The sequence below is a fragment of the Diceros bicornis genome, chromosome 34 (assembly GCF_020826845.1).
Source record: "Diceros bicornis minor isolate mBicDic1 chromosome 34, mDicBic1.mat.cur, whole genome shotgun sequence".
Taxonomy (NCBI): domain Eukaryota; kingdom Metazoa; phylum Chordata; class Mammalia; order Perissodactyla; family Rhinocerotidae; genus Diceros; species Diceros bicornis.
The window spans coordinates 1,213,463-1,227,459 of record NC_080773.1 but is presented as its reverse complement, the minus strand read 5'-3'; the positions used below and the strand labels follow the sequence as shown (position 1 = coordinate 1,227,459).

General features: G+C 51.5%; 1 protein-coding gene across 6 annotated transcripts in view; it reads left to right on the top strand.

Annotated features, from left to right (window-relative positions):
* Positions 1–13,997, top strand: part of LOC131396698 (ral guanine nucleotide dissociation stimulator-like) — a 434,208-nt gene that overhangs the window by 295,846 nt on the left and 124,365 nt on the right. Inside the window, exons 2-5 of one of the 6 annotated variants that reach the window (XM_058529031.1) lie at positions 5,598–5,719; positions 8,320–8,632; positions 9,980–10,082; positions 12,171–12,244. In XM_058529031.1, the coding sequence (XP_058385014.1) occupies positions 8,582–8,632; positions 9,980–10,082; positions 12,171–12,244 (228 nt within the window). In that variant the 5' untranslated portion in view covers positions 5,598–5,719; positions 8,320–8,581. Of the gene's footprint in view, positions 1–5,597; positions 5,720–8,319; positions 8,633–9,979; positions 10,083–10,585; positions 10,651–10,776; positions 10,814–11,236; positions 11,269–11,764; positions 11,818–12,170; positions 12,386–13,997 lie in introns of those variants that run through there. The other 5 variants (XR_009216650.1, XR_009216651.1, XR_009216652.1 and 2 more) reach the window with 5 other exon arrangements.

Below are 13,997 nucleotides of genomic sequence, written 5' to 3'. Positions count from 1 at the left end.
CACAGGAGTCATCCAGGGCCATGAGAGTTCGCCAGTGCTGGGATGAGCTGAGAGCCTTGGTTCATGGGAGACTGCCAGGAGCCTGGCACCACGAGAGACAGCTTGTGCTGTGGTAGGCCAGAAGTCTGGATTCCTGGGATCCTGGGGCCACAGGAGCTGCCTGAGGCTGCAGAAGCCAGCAGGCACTGGATCAAGATGGAAGCCTGGGTTCATGGGAACCTGCCAGTGCCTGGTGCCATGGGAGCTGCCTGGGGCCGCCTGAGTCAGCAAGTACCTGGGTAAACTGGGGGCCTGGTTTTGTGGGAGCCTGCAAGGAGCCTCGTTCCATAAGAGCTGTCTACAGCTGCTGGAACTGGCAGGTGGTGTGGTGATCCATGGGCTTGAGTTCCCAGCAGCCCCCTGGGAACCTGGTGTCATGGAATCTACCTGGGTTGCTGGAGCCAGCAAGTGCTGGAGTGACCTGGGGTCTTGGGTGTGTGGGAGCCCACTGGGGTCTTGGGTTTGCCCTGTTACAGAAGCTGCCTGTGGCTGTGGGTGCTGCCTGTGGCTGCCTGGCATACGCAGGACCTTGGGTGAGCCAGGGTCTGGATTCACCAAAGCCCACCAGGAGCCTGGTGCCAAGGACACCACTTGTGGTCACAAGAGCCACCTTGGGCTGTTTAAGATGGCAGCCCCTAGGCTGAGATGGGGCCCTGGGTTCCCAGGAGCCTGGTGGGAGCCTGGTGTCAAGGATGCTGTTTGAGGCCACCAGAGCTGGCATGCTCCAGGGTGAGCCAGGGGCCTGGATTTGCAGAAGCCTACAGGGAGCCAGCTAGGTTCACAGGAGTCAGCCTGGGGCTGGGGCAGGCTGGCTAAGGTCGGGCAGAGTGGAGACGTCCCTTCTCATTGGGAGGTGTTTGATTACTGATTCAATCTGCTTATTTGTTACTGGTCTGTTCAAGATTTCTATTTCTTCATGATTCAGCTTTTGTAGGTTGTTTCTAGGAATTTATCTATTTTGTCTAGGTTATGCAATTTATGAGTGTACACTAGTTCAGAATAGTCTCTTCTGATCTCTTTCTTTCTGAAGCATCCGTTGCAATGCCTCCTCTTTCATTTCTGATTTAGTTTGAGTCATCTTTCTTTGTTTTCCTAGATATTTTATCTAAGGGTTTCTCAATTTTATTTTTTCCAAAACTCAACTTTTACTTTTATTAATCGTCCATACTGTCTTTCATTGTTTTTCCACTCTCCTCTTGGTGACTTCCATCCTTCTGCTAACTTTGGGTTTCATTTTTTCTTTTTTTAATGCTGTGTGTTGTAAGTCAGGTTGTTTCTTTGACATCTTTCTTCTCTTGTAATGTACAAGTTTATCACTATAAATTTTCCTCTTAGTACTATTTTTGCTGCAGCCTATAAGTTTTGGTGTGTTTATTGTTTCTTTTTTTTTTTAAAGATTTATTTATTTATTTTCGCCACAAAGCCCCAGTAGATAGTTGTATGCCATAGTTGCACAGCTTTCTAGTTGCCGTATGTGGGACGCGGCCTCAGCATGGCCGGAGAAGCGGTGCGTCGGTGTGTGCCCGGGATCCGAACCCGGGCCACCAGCATCAGAGAGCACGCACTTAACCGCTAAGCCACAGGGCCGGCCCATATTGTTTCTTTTTGTGTGTGTGTGATGAAGATTGGCCCTGTGCTAACATCTGCCAATCCTCTTTTATTTTATTTTATTTTATTTTTTGCTGAGGAAGACTGGCCCTGGGCTAACATCCGTGCCCATCTTCCTGCACTTTATATGGGATGCTGCCACAGCATAGCTTGCCAAGCGGTGCGTTGGTGTGCACCCGGGAACTGAGCCGGCGAACTACGGGCCGCCGCAGTGGAGCGCACGCACTTAACCGCTTGTGCCACCCGGCCGGTCCCTATTGTTTCTTTTTGTATGTTTTGAGCTGTTTTCTAATTTCCCTTTTGATTTCTTCTTTGATCTACATTTTTTGTGTGTGAAGAAGATCAGCCCTGAGCTAACATCCATGCCAATCCTCCTCTTTTTGCTCAGGAAGACCGGCCCTGAGCTATCATCCTTGCCCATATTCCTCCACTTTATATGGGATGCCAATACAGCATGGCCTGACAAGCATGGGTTGGTGCGTGCCCAGGATCCGAACCCAGGCCGCCAGCAGCGGAACACATGCACTTAACTGCTACAGCACCTGTCTGCACCCTGATCTACTTTTAAGTTTAAGAGTTTTTGTTGAACTTCCACATATTATGAATGTTCCAGTTTTCCTTCTGTTATTGACTTCTAGTTTCATGCCATTGTGTTTAGAAAAGTTACTTGGTATTATTTCAGTCTTCTTTAATCTTGTTAAGACTGGTTTTGTGACCTAACATGTGATCTGTTCTGGAAAATAGTCTGTGTGCCCTTGAGAAGAGTGTACATTTTGTTGCTGTCCAGTAAAATATTCTGTGTGTGTCTGATAGGTCCATTTAGTAGTTAATGTTTTCATGTCTGCTATTTCCTGATTTTCTGTATGGATATTCTATCCGTTAAAAGTGGTCTTTGAAGTCTCCTACTATTTGCAACTTATATACGTGAGAGGGCTCTTATATTGAGTATATATAAAGATCTCTTAGAACTCAATTATAAAAGACAAGTCAATGAAACGGGGTAAGCAACTGGAATAGACATGTCTCCAGGAAATACATAGATGGCCAATAAGCACAAGGTAGTTGCTCAGTATCATTAATTATTAGGAAAATACAAATTCAAAGCACAATGTGATACTATTTCACACTCAAAATGAAGGCTATATTCAACATAATGGAAAATAACAAGTGTTGGTAAAGATGTGTAGAAAGGGAAACCCACATACATTACTGGTGGGAAAGTAAAATGATGCAGCCACTGCAGAAAACAGCTTGGCATTTTCTAAAATCTTAAACTTAGAATTACCATTGACCTGGAGAGGCCCATGGTAGATATGTCCAAAAGAGCAAACTTGCCCATAGACATTCAAAGCAACAGTGTTCACAATGGTCCAAAAGTGAAACAAACCCAAATTTCTATCCAGTTATCACTGCATAAACCAAATGTGGCCTATTCATAATATAGGATATTATAAGCCATAAAAAAGAATTAAGTACTGCTACATGCTCGGCCATGGGTGAATCTTGAAACATGTGTGCTCACTGAAGCCATCAACAAAGGCAATCGATAACAGGATGCCATTTGAATGAAATGTCCAGAATAGGAAAATCCATAGGGGGAGAAAACAGATGAGTTGTTTCCATGGGTTTGGGTTAGCAGAAAATAGATTGTGAATGAGTATGGGTTTGTTTGGGGGTGTTGAAAATGTTCTGGAATTAGATAGTGGTGATAGCCACACGACATAATCATTGTGCTAAAAGCCACAGAAATGTATACTTTGAAATACTTAAAACGGTGTATTCTATGTTAAGCAGATTTTCCACATAAAATTTTTGAATTTTCTAAGTTAATCAGGGTATTGGTTAATTTTAAGTTGGTTAGTATATTTAATAAGTGTAATTAATGGAGTTATTAGAGGTAAGGCAAGTTGTAGCCAAGAGAGTAAACATCCGACGAGGGCTATAGTAACAAATCCTATGACTATACAAGCAACAGTCTAAAATCCAGTCCATTTCCATTGTCCCCAACTTGGAGAGACCAGCCATGAAAATAGGTCAGTGACTTCGGGGGCCTTTGGTATCTATTCAAAGATTTGAGTAATATTATGCAATATTTTAACCTCTTGGGCCATTTGGTGAAGGTAGGTTTGAACTTCTCTGTTGATGTACACTCAGCAAGTGTGGTTCTAGGAAAGGCACCAACCCCTCCTTCCTTGGCCGGTATAGACAGTCTAGGGCCAGACCATTTTCTAAAGCCATTTAGGCGAGAGACTCATGAGAGTGTTGTTCAGGGGTTAGGATATGTTCCTATGGAGTTGTTGTCCATGTTCTGTTAAGGTTGTTGATACTTCTTAGTTGCCTCAGTTTCCTGATTTTGTGTGGGTAGGGCCACCGCACCTGTGCCCAGTCCAGTCAGTCAATCCTAGTAGAACTGAACACCCAGTGCTATAGGACTGACATTGTTTCTATGGGTGGGTGGTAGCCTGTCAGGGCAGGAAACTCAGGGGACCTGCGACCTGAGGGAAGCAGGCTGAGAGAGAAACAATAGTGCGTTGCACAATATAGCCTGGAGAAAGCTGCTCAGAGAGCTGGGGAAGAGAGACGCTCACTGGGTGAGAGCCTTGTGATATCAGCCCACAGTGAAACCCAAAAGTGGATGCTCCTGGTGTGAAATATTCCTTAGGTGTCTTGAGGTAAAATAATTTGCACCCATTCACTGGTTACCTGTGCTATATGATTTCAGGGGGTATGGTTAAAGTGTTTGTCGGCCAAGAGCTGTTTGTGCCTGGGCACAAAATCACCAAGGTGGCCTCGAAGGCTACCCCAAAATGACCCCTCAAGGAGCAGTTGGGGCAGAAAGTGGGTGGAGCATTTTGAAGGAAGCCTGGGGCAAAGATGTTGTTCGATGGAGTTGGCTACAACTGAGTCTCTCCGCAGGGTAAGCCCTTCAGCTGGGGTACAGTAGGTGATTGGAGGCCAAGTGACAGACCCTGTGACTCCTGATTCCCAGTGCACGGTTAGACCTCTAAGCCCATTGGACATAAATGGTTGTGGTGTTTGTGAAGCATCTTGCTGGCAGTGTGGAAAGTATAGGGGACGTGTGGTGGGAGACGTCATGATAGTGTCGGGAGGAGCTGTGTGTGAGATTACGGTGTTGAGGGGGAAGGACTGGAGGCAGGTGCAGTGGGTGTGTGATTAACAATGGTCAATGAAGGGACAGCTGGGGTGTAACTGGGGAAATCAGGGACCAGCAGAAGTAATGTGTTTAAAACAAGACACCAGGGCAGGCCCAGCTGTTAAGTGAGCACGCTCCACTACTGGCGGCCTGGGTTCGGATCCCGGGCGTGACCGACGCACCTCTTCCCCAGCCATGCTGAGACTACATCCCACATACAGAAACTAGAAGGATGTGTAACTATGACATACAACTATCTACCTGGGCTTTGGGGAAGGAAAAAAGGAGGAGGATTGGCAATAGATGTTAGCTCAGAGCTGGTCTGCCTCAGGAAAAAGGAAGAGGAGGATCAGCATGGATGTTAGCTCAGGGCTGATCTCCCTCACAAAAAAAATAAATAAATAAAATAATAAAACAAGACACCAGGCCCTAATAGAGCCACTTAGCCTAAGTCTCACATCAACAAGCCGAGATTTAATTAGACTTTTTGCCCTCCCAGGAATAGAATCATAAACCAGTCAATTGGGAATCGCCTGATGAGCAGCAGGTAGGTCACCTTCCTAATAGAGACCTGCCATCCCCTAAGGGAAGGTAACCTTGCAGTAACCAACCCTCTTTTTGGTGTAGTGTAATTTCCTTGTTCCTGCTCCCTTCTGCCTATAAAAGTCTTTCATTTTGTACAGCTCCTTGGAGCTCCTTTCTCTCTGCTAGACTGGATGCTGCCTGATTCATGAACTGTTGAATAAAGCCGATAAGATGTTTAAAATTTACTCAGTTTTATTTTGTTTTGTACCAGTTTGGTGGCAGCAGTGGGATCCAAAGGAGACATCTGATGGCTTAGGGGATGAGAAACACAGGCATTGGTACCTGCAAAACCTTTGAGTTCTCCATCTTTGTCACTGATTCTGAGAGCCGTGGGTAAGTTCCTCTCAGCAAGTGCTGTAGAGAAACACAGCAGGGGGCTGTGAGGGAGGGTTGGGCGTCACTTGGTAGGAGGGTCTGAAAAGCCTCAATAGGGTGATATTTGATGGGACCAGAATGACAAGAGGGAGCCAGCCCTTCAGGGGTCTGGGAGCAGTGTGTCAGGGAGATGGCACCACCGGTCCTGAGTCTCACAGGCAGAAGTGAGTTTGGCCAGAGGAGGTCAGAAATATGGCCAGTGCAGCTGGAAGGAGGCTGGGAGGAGAGAACAGGAGCTGGGGTGGAAGGTAGGGCCAGGGCCTGGTAGGCTGTGTCAGTTACCTTTCCCTCTCTGACTTCATTGCCCCTAACCTTGCTTTTCAAAACTACAAATGTTGACTATCTCACAATTTGTGTGTATCAGCAATGAGGCACGTTTTAGCTGGGTGCCTCTGCCTCACTGAGTTGAACAGGTTGGGGCTGTGGCCTCAACTGAGGCTCAACTGGGGGAGGACAAGCCCCCAAGGTCACTCTCAGCCTTCAGGATTCAGTTTGGACTGAGGGCCTGAGTTCCTTTCTGTCTGTTGGCCTGGGCACTCCCGTGCTTCTCTCCTCTATAGGCCTCCACATTGGGCAGTCCCAAAACACTGGTATTTGATTCCTCAGTTACAGGGATTCGACAGAGTGAGAGAGAGAGATGGAACATGAGAGAGGGAGTAAGAGGAAGTGAGAGACTTGTGTAGTTAAAATTTAGACAAGACATCCCATCACATTGGCTCTTATTATGTTCATAAGCCAGTTACTAACCACTTAGTGGTTCCACGGGGATGGCTATGCCATGAGTGGGGTTTACTGGGTACCATTGTGGAGACTTCCCACCTCATAAGCCAAGATGAGGCCCTTGGGTCTCATTCTCCATAAAACAGGAAACAGTTGAATGGTTTTATGCCACAGAAGGCAGTATCTAAATTTCCGTTAGTTTCAAACCCCTCATGATGCTGACCTGAAAATGAGGCCAAGTTGGAAGTGACTGTTCCAATATCACATTGCTAGAATCCAGGCCTGTTTTGAGTGGTGTTCTGTGCTACATGTCACCCCTTCTTGTTATTCTTCCATCTCTAAGTTTGTGCCTTAGGTACATGTGACACCAGCCCACAGGGGTAATAGATATTATCTCATATACACCGGGTGAGGTCCCTAGGAAGTAGATTCTAGCCTGATCCCCATGGTGCAGGTTTGGAGACTAGGGAGGACCTGAGAGGCACAGGGACTTTCCCAGGATGCAGAACTGGTAAGAAAGAGGAGGTCTGCATTCATCTCTGTCTCCTCAAAGCTAGGACCTGAGTTAGGTTTCCAGGGAACTGTGGCTAGGGCTGTGTAGGCTCCTTGTGTACAGTTCAGGAAGTGACATGAGAGAGGAGGGTGAGCAGCCCGGGCTCAGGGGGCAGCTCTGGAGAAATCTGATTGAGGTAAGGGTCCCAGGTAAAGGAATCTTGAAAAATGACCCCATCTCCTTGGTCCTAGGCCTCAACAGATCTTAGAACTCTGGTAACCAGGCACCCACAGCCCCCCATCCAGCTCACTTGAATGGAGACAGCCAAGAAGCAAAAATGTTTTGTTGTTGTATCCAAACTTTTGCAGGATCTGGCCTCAAAAAAACCCAGAAAGAGAATCTTTTTGATTGTTGCCGATGTTGGCTCAGCCCTCATCCCTGACGCCTCTGGGTGTCTGACAGGAGGCAGTGAAGGGTAACATGGGGGAGCCCAGGAAAGGCTAGTGCAGGCCAGGACACAACGGTGATCCCACCTGATCAACCCCACACTCCAGGCCCCTCATAGTGTGTGTGTGTGTGTTTGTGTGTCTGTGTGGAGTGAGGAAGGCAGGGTATGTGGGACAGGCCATTCCTAAGCAGGAGCTTGTTGTTAGGTGTCGGAAACCTGGTGGGTCTGTCACGTTCATGCCCCAGATCATGGCTGGCAGCATGAGAAGGTGAGCTCCTCTACTCGTATATTATTGAGCCCTAGAGGTTTCATTTCCTTCCCTCCCTGACCAAAGATCTTTGCCAGGATGCCCTCTGTGCCTGAACTGAGGAGCAGACTTTCTCTTGGGGGTTGGCCTCAGTGGCAGTGTGCAGGCCACCCCTGATTCCCTCTGGCCCAGCTCCCGGGCAGTCTTTGCAGAACTCCACTCAGGAGGTCGTCGAGTAGCTGCCCAATGGTTTCAACTCCACCAACTCACTAGACAAGGAGCAGGTACATGAGGCCACCCACACCATCCAGCGCTGCTCTGAGATGACAGCAGGAGCAGAGGGCCTCCACACTCAGGACCTTGAGATGATGGGGTTGGACCAGAACTAGGGTGGGACCAGTCAGGGGCTGTCTCTTTTTCAAGCTAAAGGGGACGTACATGCAGGTAACCTTGTCTGGTTCAGAGCTGTGCTCCCTTGACCCTATTTCCCTTGTCTGTTGTGAGTTTAGGAGGCCACTGAGGCAGAGCCAGAGGCTAAAGGGGACTGCAGGCTGGCTATTCCTGGAAGAGAAGTGGGATCTTTCCTGTATTTAGAAGGACACATGGAAAGTCAGCTATGTGAGTGAACCTTTCTCTTTATCCCGCTCCAGAGTCAGCTCCAGAGTTTCAGCCAGCAGCAGAAGCAGAGCTGTGGGCAGTGGTGGAGGTAGAGCTGGCTCCAGCTCCGTTGACACCACACCCTCTAGCACTGGAGCCAGTGTCCCCTCTACCAGCAGTGTTGGAGGTGGAGCAAGGGCCAACATGGGCTCCAGCAGGAGTGGGAGCTGCTGAGTTGGAGTCACCTGGACCATCATTTCTAGTGGGAAGTCCATCTCCACCTGTGGCTAAGAAGTGTGAGAAGAAGCCCAACCTATGGCCTTCCCTCCTAAGCTGGTGGTGGAGCAGTTGATCGTGATGGATGCAGTGAGCAGCTGGGCTCTGAGGGTGGGGTGGGGTAGGCCTTCCCTCTGCCATCGTTGCCCCAGACCTCATCCAGTCTCCTATGATCTGGGCCCGAATCCTGGCTCCACCCCTTACCAACCATACGACCTGGGCAACTTTCTGAACCCCTAAGCCTTTGCTTTCCACCTGCAGAGCGTAGAGGTGGACACTAACAGGACCTGCTGCACAGAGTGGCTATGCCGGCTCCTTGAAGAGAAGGAAGGGTGAGCAGGGCCTGGCACATCAGTAGTGGAGGGGAACTCACTGTATGCAGCCAGGTCCCTGGTGGCCCAACCGTCTGCTCAGGAAGCTCAACAGCCTCAGGACTTATTAGACACCTGATGTGTACTCCACTACAAGGGAGACAGACAAGGCCCGTGGTTGTAGCTGCCAGGGCAGAATGTGCATCAGAATGGGGAGTGTGACCAGAGGGGGATCAGTGTGTTGGAAGATGCCCCCTTGGGATGAGCCGAGGTGAGCCACCATCTGGAGCTTGGAGTTAGCCAGGACGGGCTGGATGCAAATGTCCCTCTCCCTTCCCTGCCAGTATTGGGTCCTGGGTCATCCTCTGGGTACCCTCAGTGGACAGAGAAGAAAAGCCAGGGACTCTCACAAGGCTCAGGCCACATCATGAGCTTCCTGAGCTCCAGCTCTAAACTGTGACCCCTGTGTGGGACTTTTGGGGATGTGGACACAGAGCTGGGGTGTGGCAATGTTGGGTGACACTCCCCCTGTTCCCCAGGAGCTCTTCCGGAAGGTGGTGCCCTCTCAGTGCCTGGGCTCCACCTGGGGCAAGAGGAACAAGCCCAGCAATGAGCACCTGGCACACACCGTCCGGGCCACCATCGACCACTTCAGAAGGGTGGCCAGCCTCGTCGTCACCACCTGCCTCGGGGACCCGAGCATGATGGCCCAGGACAGGGTGAGGGTGGTGGAGCGCTGGATCCAGGTGGCCCAGGTGTGCTGTGGGAGGCCCAGTGGAGCCCCTCTCTGGAGCCTTGGGAACTGCCTCCACCTTTATCAGATCCCAGGATTGCAGTGTGTGGTCTAAGCCCCTGCAAGTCCCTAGGCCCTTCTTGCCAGGGGAATGCTGACCTTGACTCCAGGTCCCACTGCGGGGATGCTCACTTCCTACCTGGCTCCCTCCCTGGGTTGAGCTAAAATCCTCCTCCTTGTGAGTGTTACTCTTTGGGTCCTAAATGTGCCCTTCTGGGGCTCCCTGAGCATCTGTCTCATCCAGGAGAGGAGATTTAAATAGAAGGGGACTGAAGCTAGAGCAAGCAGGGCTCCAGTACCCCACCTCACAGCTCATTCTCTTCCCTTCCCCAGGAGTGCAAGATCCTGAAGAACTTCTCCTCGCCCTGCACTGTCATCTCTGTTCTGCAGAAAACATCCATATGCCACCTGAAGAACACATGGGGGAAGTTTCCTGGTGGGTAGGCCTCTCTCCATAGGAGGACCAGGGTAGATGGGGGATCTCCCGTATGTCTGCCATTGGCCCCTCAGTCAGCTGGGAACTCCTGGGTGGCAGCAAATGCTTGGAACAGGGCCTGGGCCTCAGTGGTGGGTCTCTAAGTCTCCTGGTGTCCTTAGTGCACCAATTCTGCTTCAGGATTCGGTTTCTCTAAATGCCAGGTACTGGGTTGAGCCACATTGGAGATTTTCAAGTGTTTATAGCAACAGAACTCTATGCCCAGTTGAAACTGAAAGTGGTCAAAAGAGAGCTGCTCTGTATAGCGGGGGAATGGAGACCCCAGTGACCAACAGGAGAGCCCCCTCCCAGTCTCACAAGACCTTAGCCCTCAGAGGAGCCCAGTGAGAGCACTCCTCCAGGCAGTTTGAATCTCTCAGGTTGTCAAAGAAAAAGATTTGCACTCAGACCCCTCATATTATCCCTAAATTTGTCCTTCCCTCTTTCCCCTCTCCTCAGGGAGCGCTCTGAAAAACTTAAGGAGCGCTATAGCCAAGACGAGTCCTTGAGCAGAGAACTGATGACCAAGGTAGAGTGGAGGCTGGGGGTCTGGAAAGAGAGGAAGGGCCACGGGGGGAGGGGGACTGGGCAAGCTGTGGTTTTGATAGTTTCTCACTTGAACTTTCTCTGAAACTTTCCCATCTATCTTGTCCAGGTTAACAAGCTTAGGGATCTGTTTGGCCCATGGGCAGGTGGGGTGCCGTTTGTGGGCAGGAGGCCCTGGTCATGGGACACAGTGGTGTTGGCTGTGCTGTTCCAGGGCGAGTTGCCGAGCTGGCGCCATCAGCAGATTTCTGGCTTCCATGCACTTCCGTCCTGCTGAATGTAGCTTCTCCCAGACTGTTGGGTGGTTGGGTGGGTTTATCCCTCAGCCTAAACCTGTCCTCAGGAAGCCAGGCCCCTGCTGCTCCTTCTATCTTCACCATGTCTCCAAGGGGAGAACACACTGCCTACCCCAGGGACGGGCACAGCAGAGAATTCCCCTGGCCCAGGTGGACAAACAAGATGCTCATCCTTGGATCTGAACAGCTGGACCACAGACAGATGTGTGTGCGTTCTGGGACCCCCCCTGGACGCCTAGAACAGTCATTCGAGTCAACAACGGAGTCTCACCTGAATGCCTGGTTGGCAATGACATATACCCCAGGTGGCTTATGAGTAGCGCCTAGGCAACTGATAGATTCTTAGTGGATCCTGCTGAAAGGAAGTTAGGAGCTTCATGTAAACAGGGAAGCAAAATGTCCTCTCACCCCTTCCCTGTTGATCAGAGGTGGCACCTTGGGGGTCCAGTTTCTGAGTGGATAAAGAAAGAGTTCAGTGCAGGGGAATATCCTGAGTGGTTCCTTGGGGAGGAGAAGGGTTTGGCATTGCCTCTGTCCCAGCCTGGGGGCCAGACACTCCACGAGACTGGGGCAGGCAGGAGCCATTCAACCAGACTCCCAAGACACCACATCCTCTCCATCCACGCCTCGGCCCACGACCAAGCTTCGAGAGCTCGGGGGTCAGGACTGTTGTCAGTGGTGGGGCTGGGGGTTAGGTGAGGATGTTGGAACAGGGTCTCTGGCTGGGAGGGCCAAGTGGCCTCTCCTCTGTGGCCCCTGAGCAACTCACTGCCCCTGTTTGGGCCTCTGTCTCTCCATCAGGGAAATGGAAGGATGGTGATCGTGTGGTGCAGGCCTCACATGGGGGTGATGAGGTAAGAGGGAGGAAAGGAATGTGGGAGCTTTCTGCCTGCTCCCTGGAGGGGTGAGGGCAAGAACAGCGATGACAGTCATGCGACAGTGAGTCCTCAGGAGAACCTGTGAAGTAGCTGGAGTTCTCACACTTTCCAGATGAGGAAACAGGCTCAGGGAGTCCAGGACGCAAGCCCAAGCTTACACTCAGAGAGTTGAAACTGGGCTTGTTCTGGAATCACAAGACCTTGGAGGGTGGAGTGGCATTGGTACCAGTTGACTCGAGTCAGATGTCCAGTGTCGGAGGCGAGTGGTGCTGGAGAGAAATGCGGTGAGGGGACTATGGCCTCACTGACACTGTCCTCGACCCTGACAGGAGGGGCCTTCCACGTTTGCCCCCCGGAAATCAACCCCCAGAGGGTGCAGGAGAAGGAGCAGCAGCAGCAGCAGGTGAGTGTGCCTGTGGGGGAGGGGCTCTGCGTTCCCAGCTGGAGGCCTCAAATCAAGAGAGGAGGGCCCTTTCTCTTGGTGCCACAGTGTCCGAATCCCCCAGTAGAAGTGACCGGGATGGCCTGGAAGAGCTGGTGCAGGATGGGTTTGTTGTGGGGAGGGACAGCGACCGCATACCCTGTGATTTGCTAGAAGCCTGCCCTGGGAGAGGAGGAGGAGGAGTGTGGTGTTCTTGGGGTGTGAAGCAAGGAGGAATTGAGGGGAGGCTAGTAAGGGTCCTAGGCTGTTCCCCGTGGGAACCCTGGGGTGGACCAGGAGGCTGTGGCTGTGAACTTTTCAGGGGTCGGTCTGCAGGGGGTCGACTTGAGAGCAAGGGCTCATCCCACCCGCACCCCAATGTCACAAGGTGTCCTCCCCTATCTTGGCACTTTCCTTGGTGACCTGCTTATGCTGTGTCTGGCGATGGGTGATTATCTCGAGGTGGGTGAACCTGAGGCCAGGCAGGAAGGACCACGATCCTGAACCTTGGGATGCGGGAGCCCCCGAAATGTGCTCCGAGCTCTCAGCACTTGACACATCTCTCCTGGGAACCTCGCAGTGGCCCCTGGGAGTTGGGGCATCAGGCCCATCTTAGAGATGAGTGAACAGAGGCTCCACCTGAGACACCCATTCCGGTTCCCCAGGCTGGGGAAACTCAGAGCTGCCTGATGGCACAGCCGCGTGAGGTTTTATCTGAGCTGGACTCAGCCTCTAACTCCCATGCTCCCCATGGAGGGAGAGAGGGGTCGGCCCCCCCCAAGTCAGGCAGCACATAAGTTGCTGAGCAGTCCCCTCTGCCTGAGGCCTCAGCCTCCAAGTCTGTCATCAGAGAGGGTTGTGCTGCCAGGTCCCTCAGCCTCCCCCCATGTCCTCCTTCTCTGGAGCCCAGAGCCCGGCCTAGGTCCAAGTCCTGTTTTCTCTGCATGCTCCGCCCCCTCTGGGGACCTGGCAGTCGTGCACCATGAGAAGGGGTGGACATAAGGGGCTAGTCAGTCTATGGCATTCTGTCTGATGGACTCTGGCTCTCCACCTTCCAGGGGAATGAGATCAACCTTAAGAAAGGGACTGAGGTGAGCAGCTGTGGCACTCCCTGCAGGGGAGGGGAAGGAGGTGGAAATCAGAGACCCTCTGGGCAGAACAGTCCCTGGTTCCACCCCCTGTATCTTACATTGAGTGGAAGACTTCGATAACAGAGAAGTGGGAGACCCATCCAATTGGCGGGTTGGTTGAGGGGAGGATGGCATCAAGGATAACTTCTTGGAGGAGGGGCTGATTATTCCCATTCTGAGAACAGGTAGAGCCTGGATAGAACTGGTGGGAAGGAGCGTTGCCAGGACTGGTCCCCTGCCCCACCCCTCACCCCCCACAAGGCCCCTGCAGCATCCCCCACCCAGGCCCTGTGTGCATCCTCTCCTTCCCTCTGGTTCCAGGAATACTGAGTCATGAGGGAGATGCTGCTGCTCCCAGTGGTTGCAAAGAATTACAACCAGAGCTGGAGGAGTGATTTGGGGCCTGATTCCAGGACATGGAGCTGCTCAACGAGAATGATAGTTGAGGCTGTGCAGGAGTTGAGTGAGGGCAGGGGTGGACTCTCCATGTTGGCCAGTCCAGAGAGCCTGTCTCCATGGCCCCCTGCTCAGCCCCAGGCCTTATTGCTTGGCGAACTCTGGGACACCCAGACTCCAGCTGCTGGGAAGGCAGTGGGGGGACACCT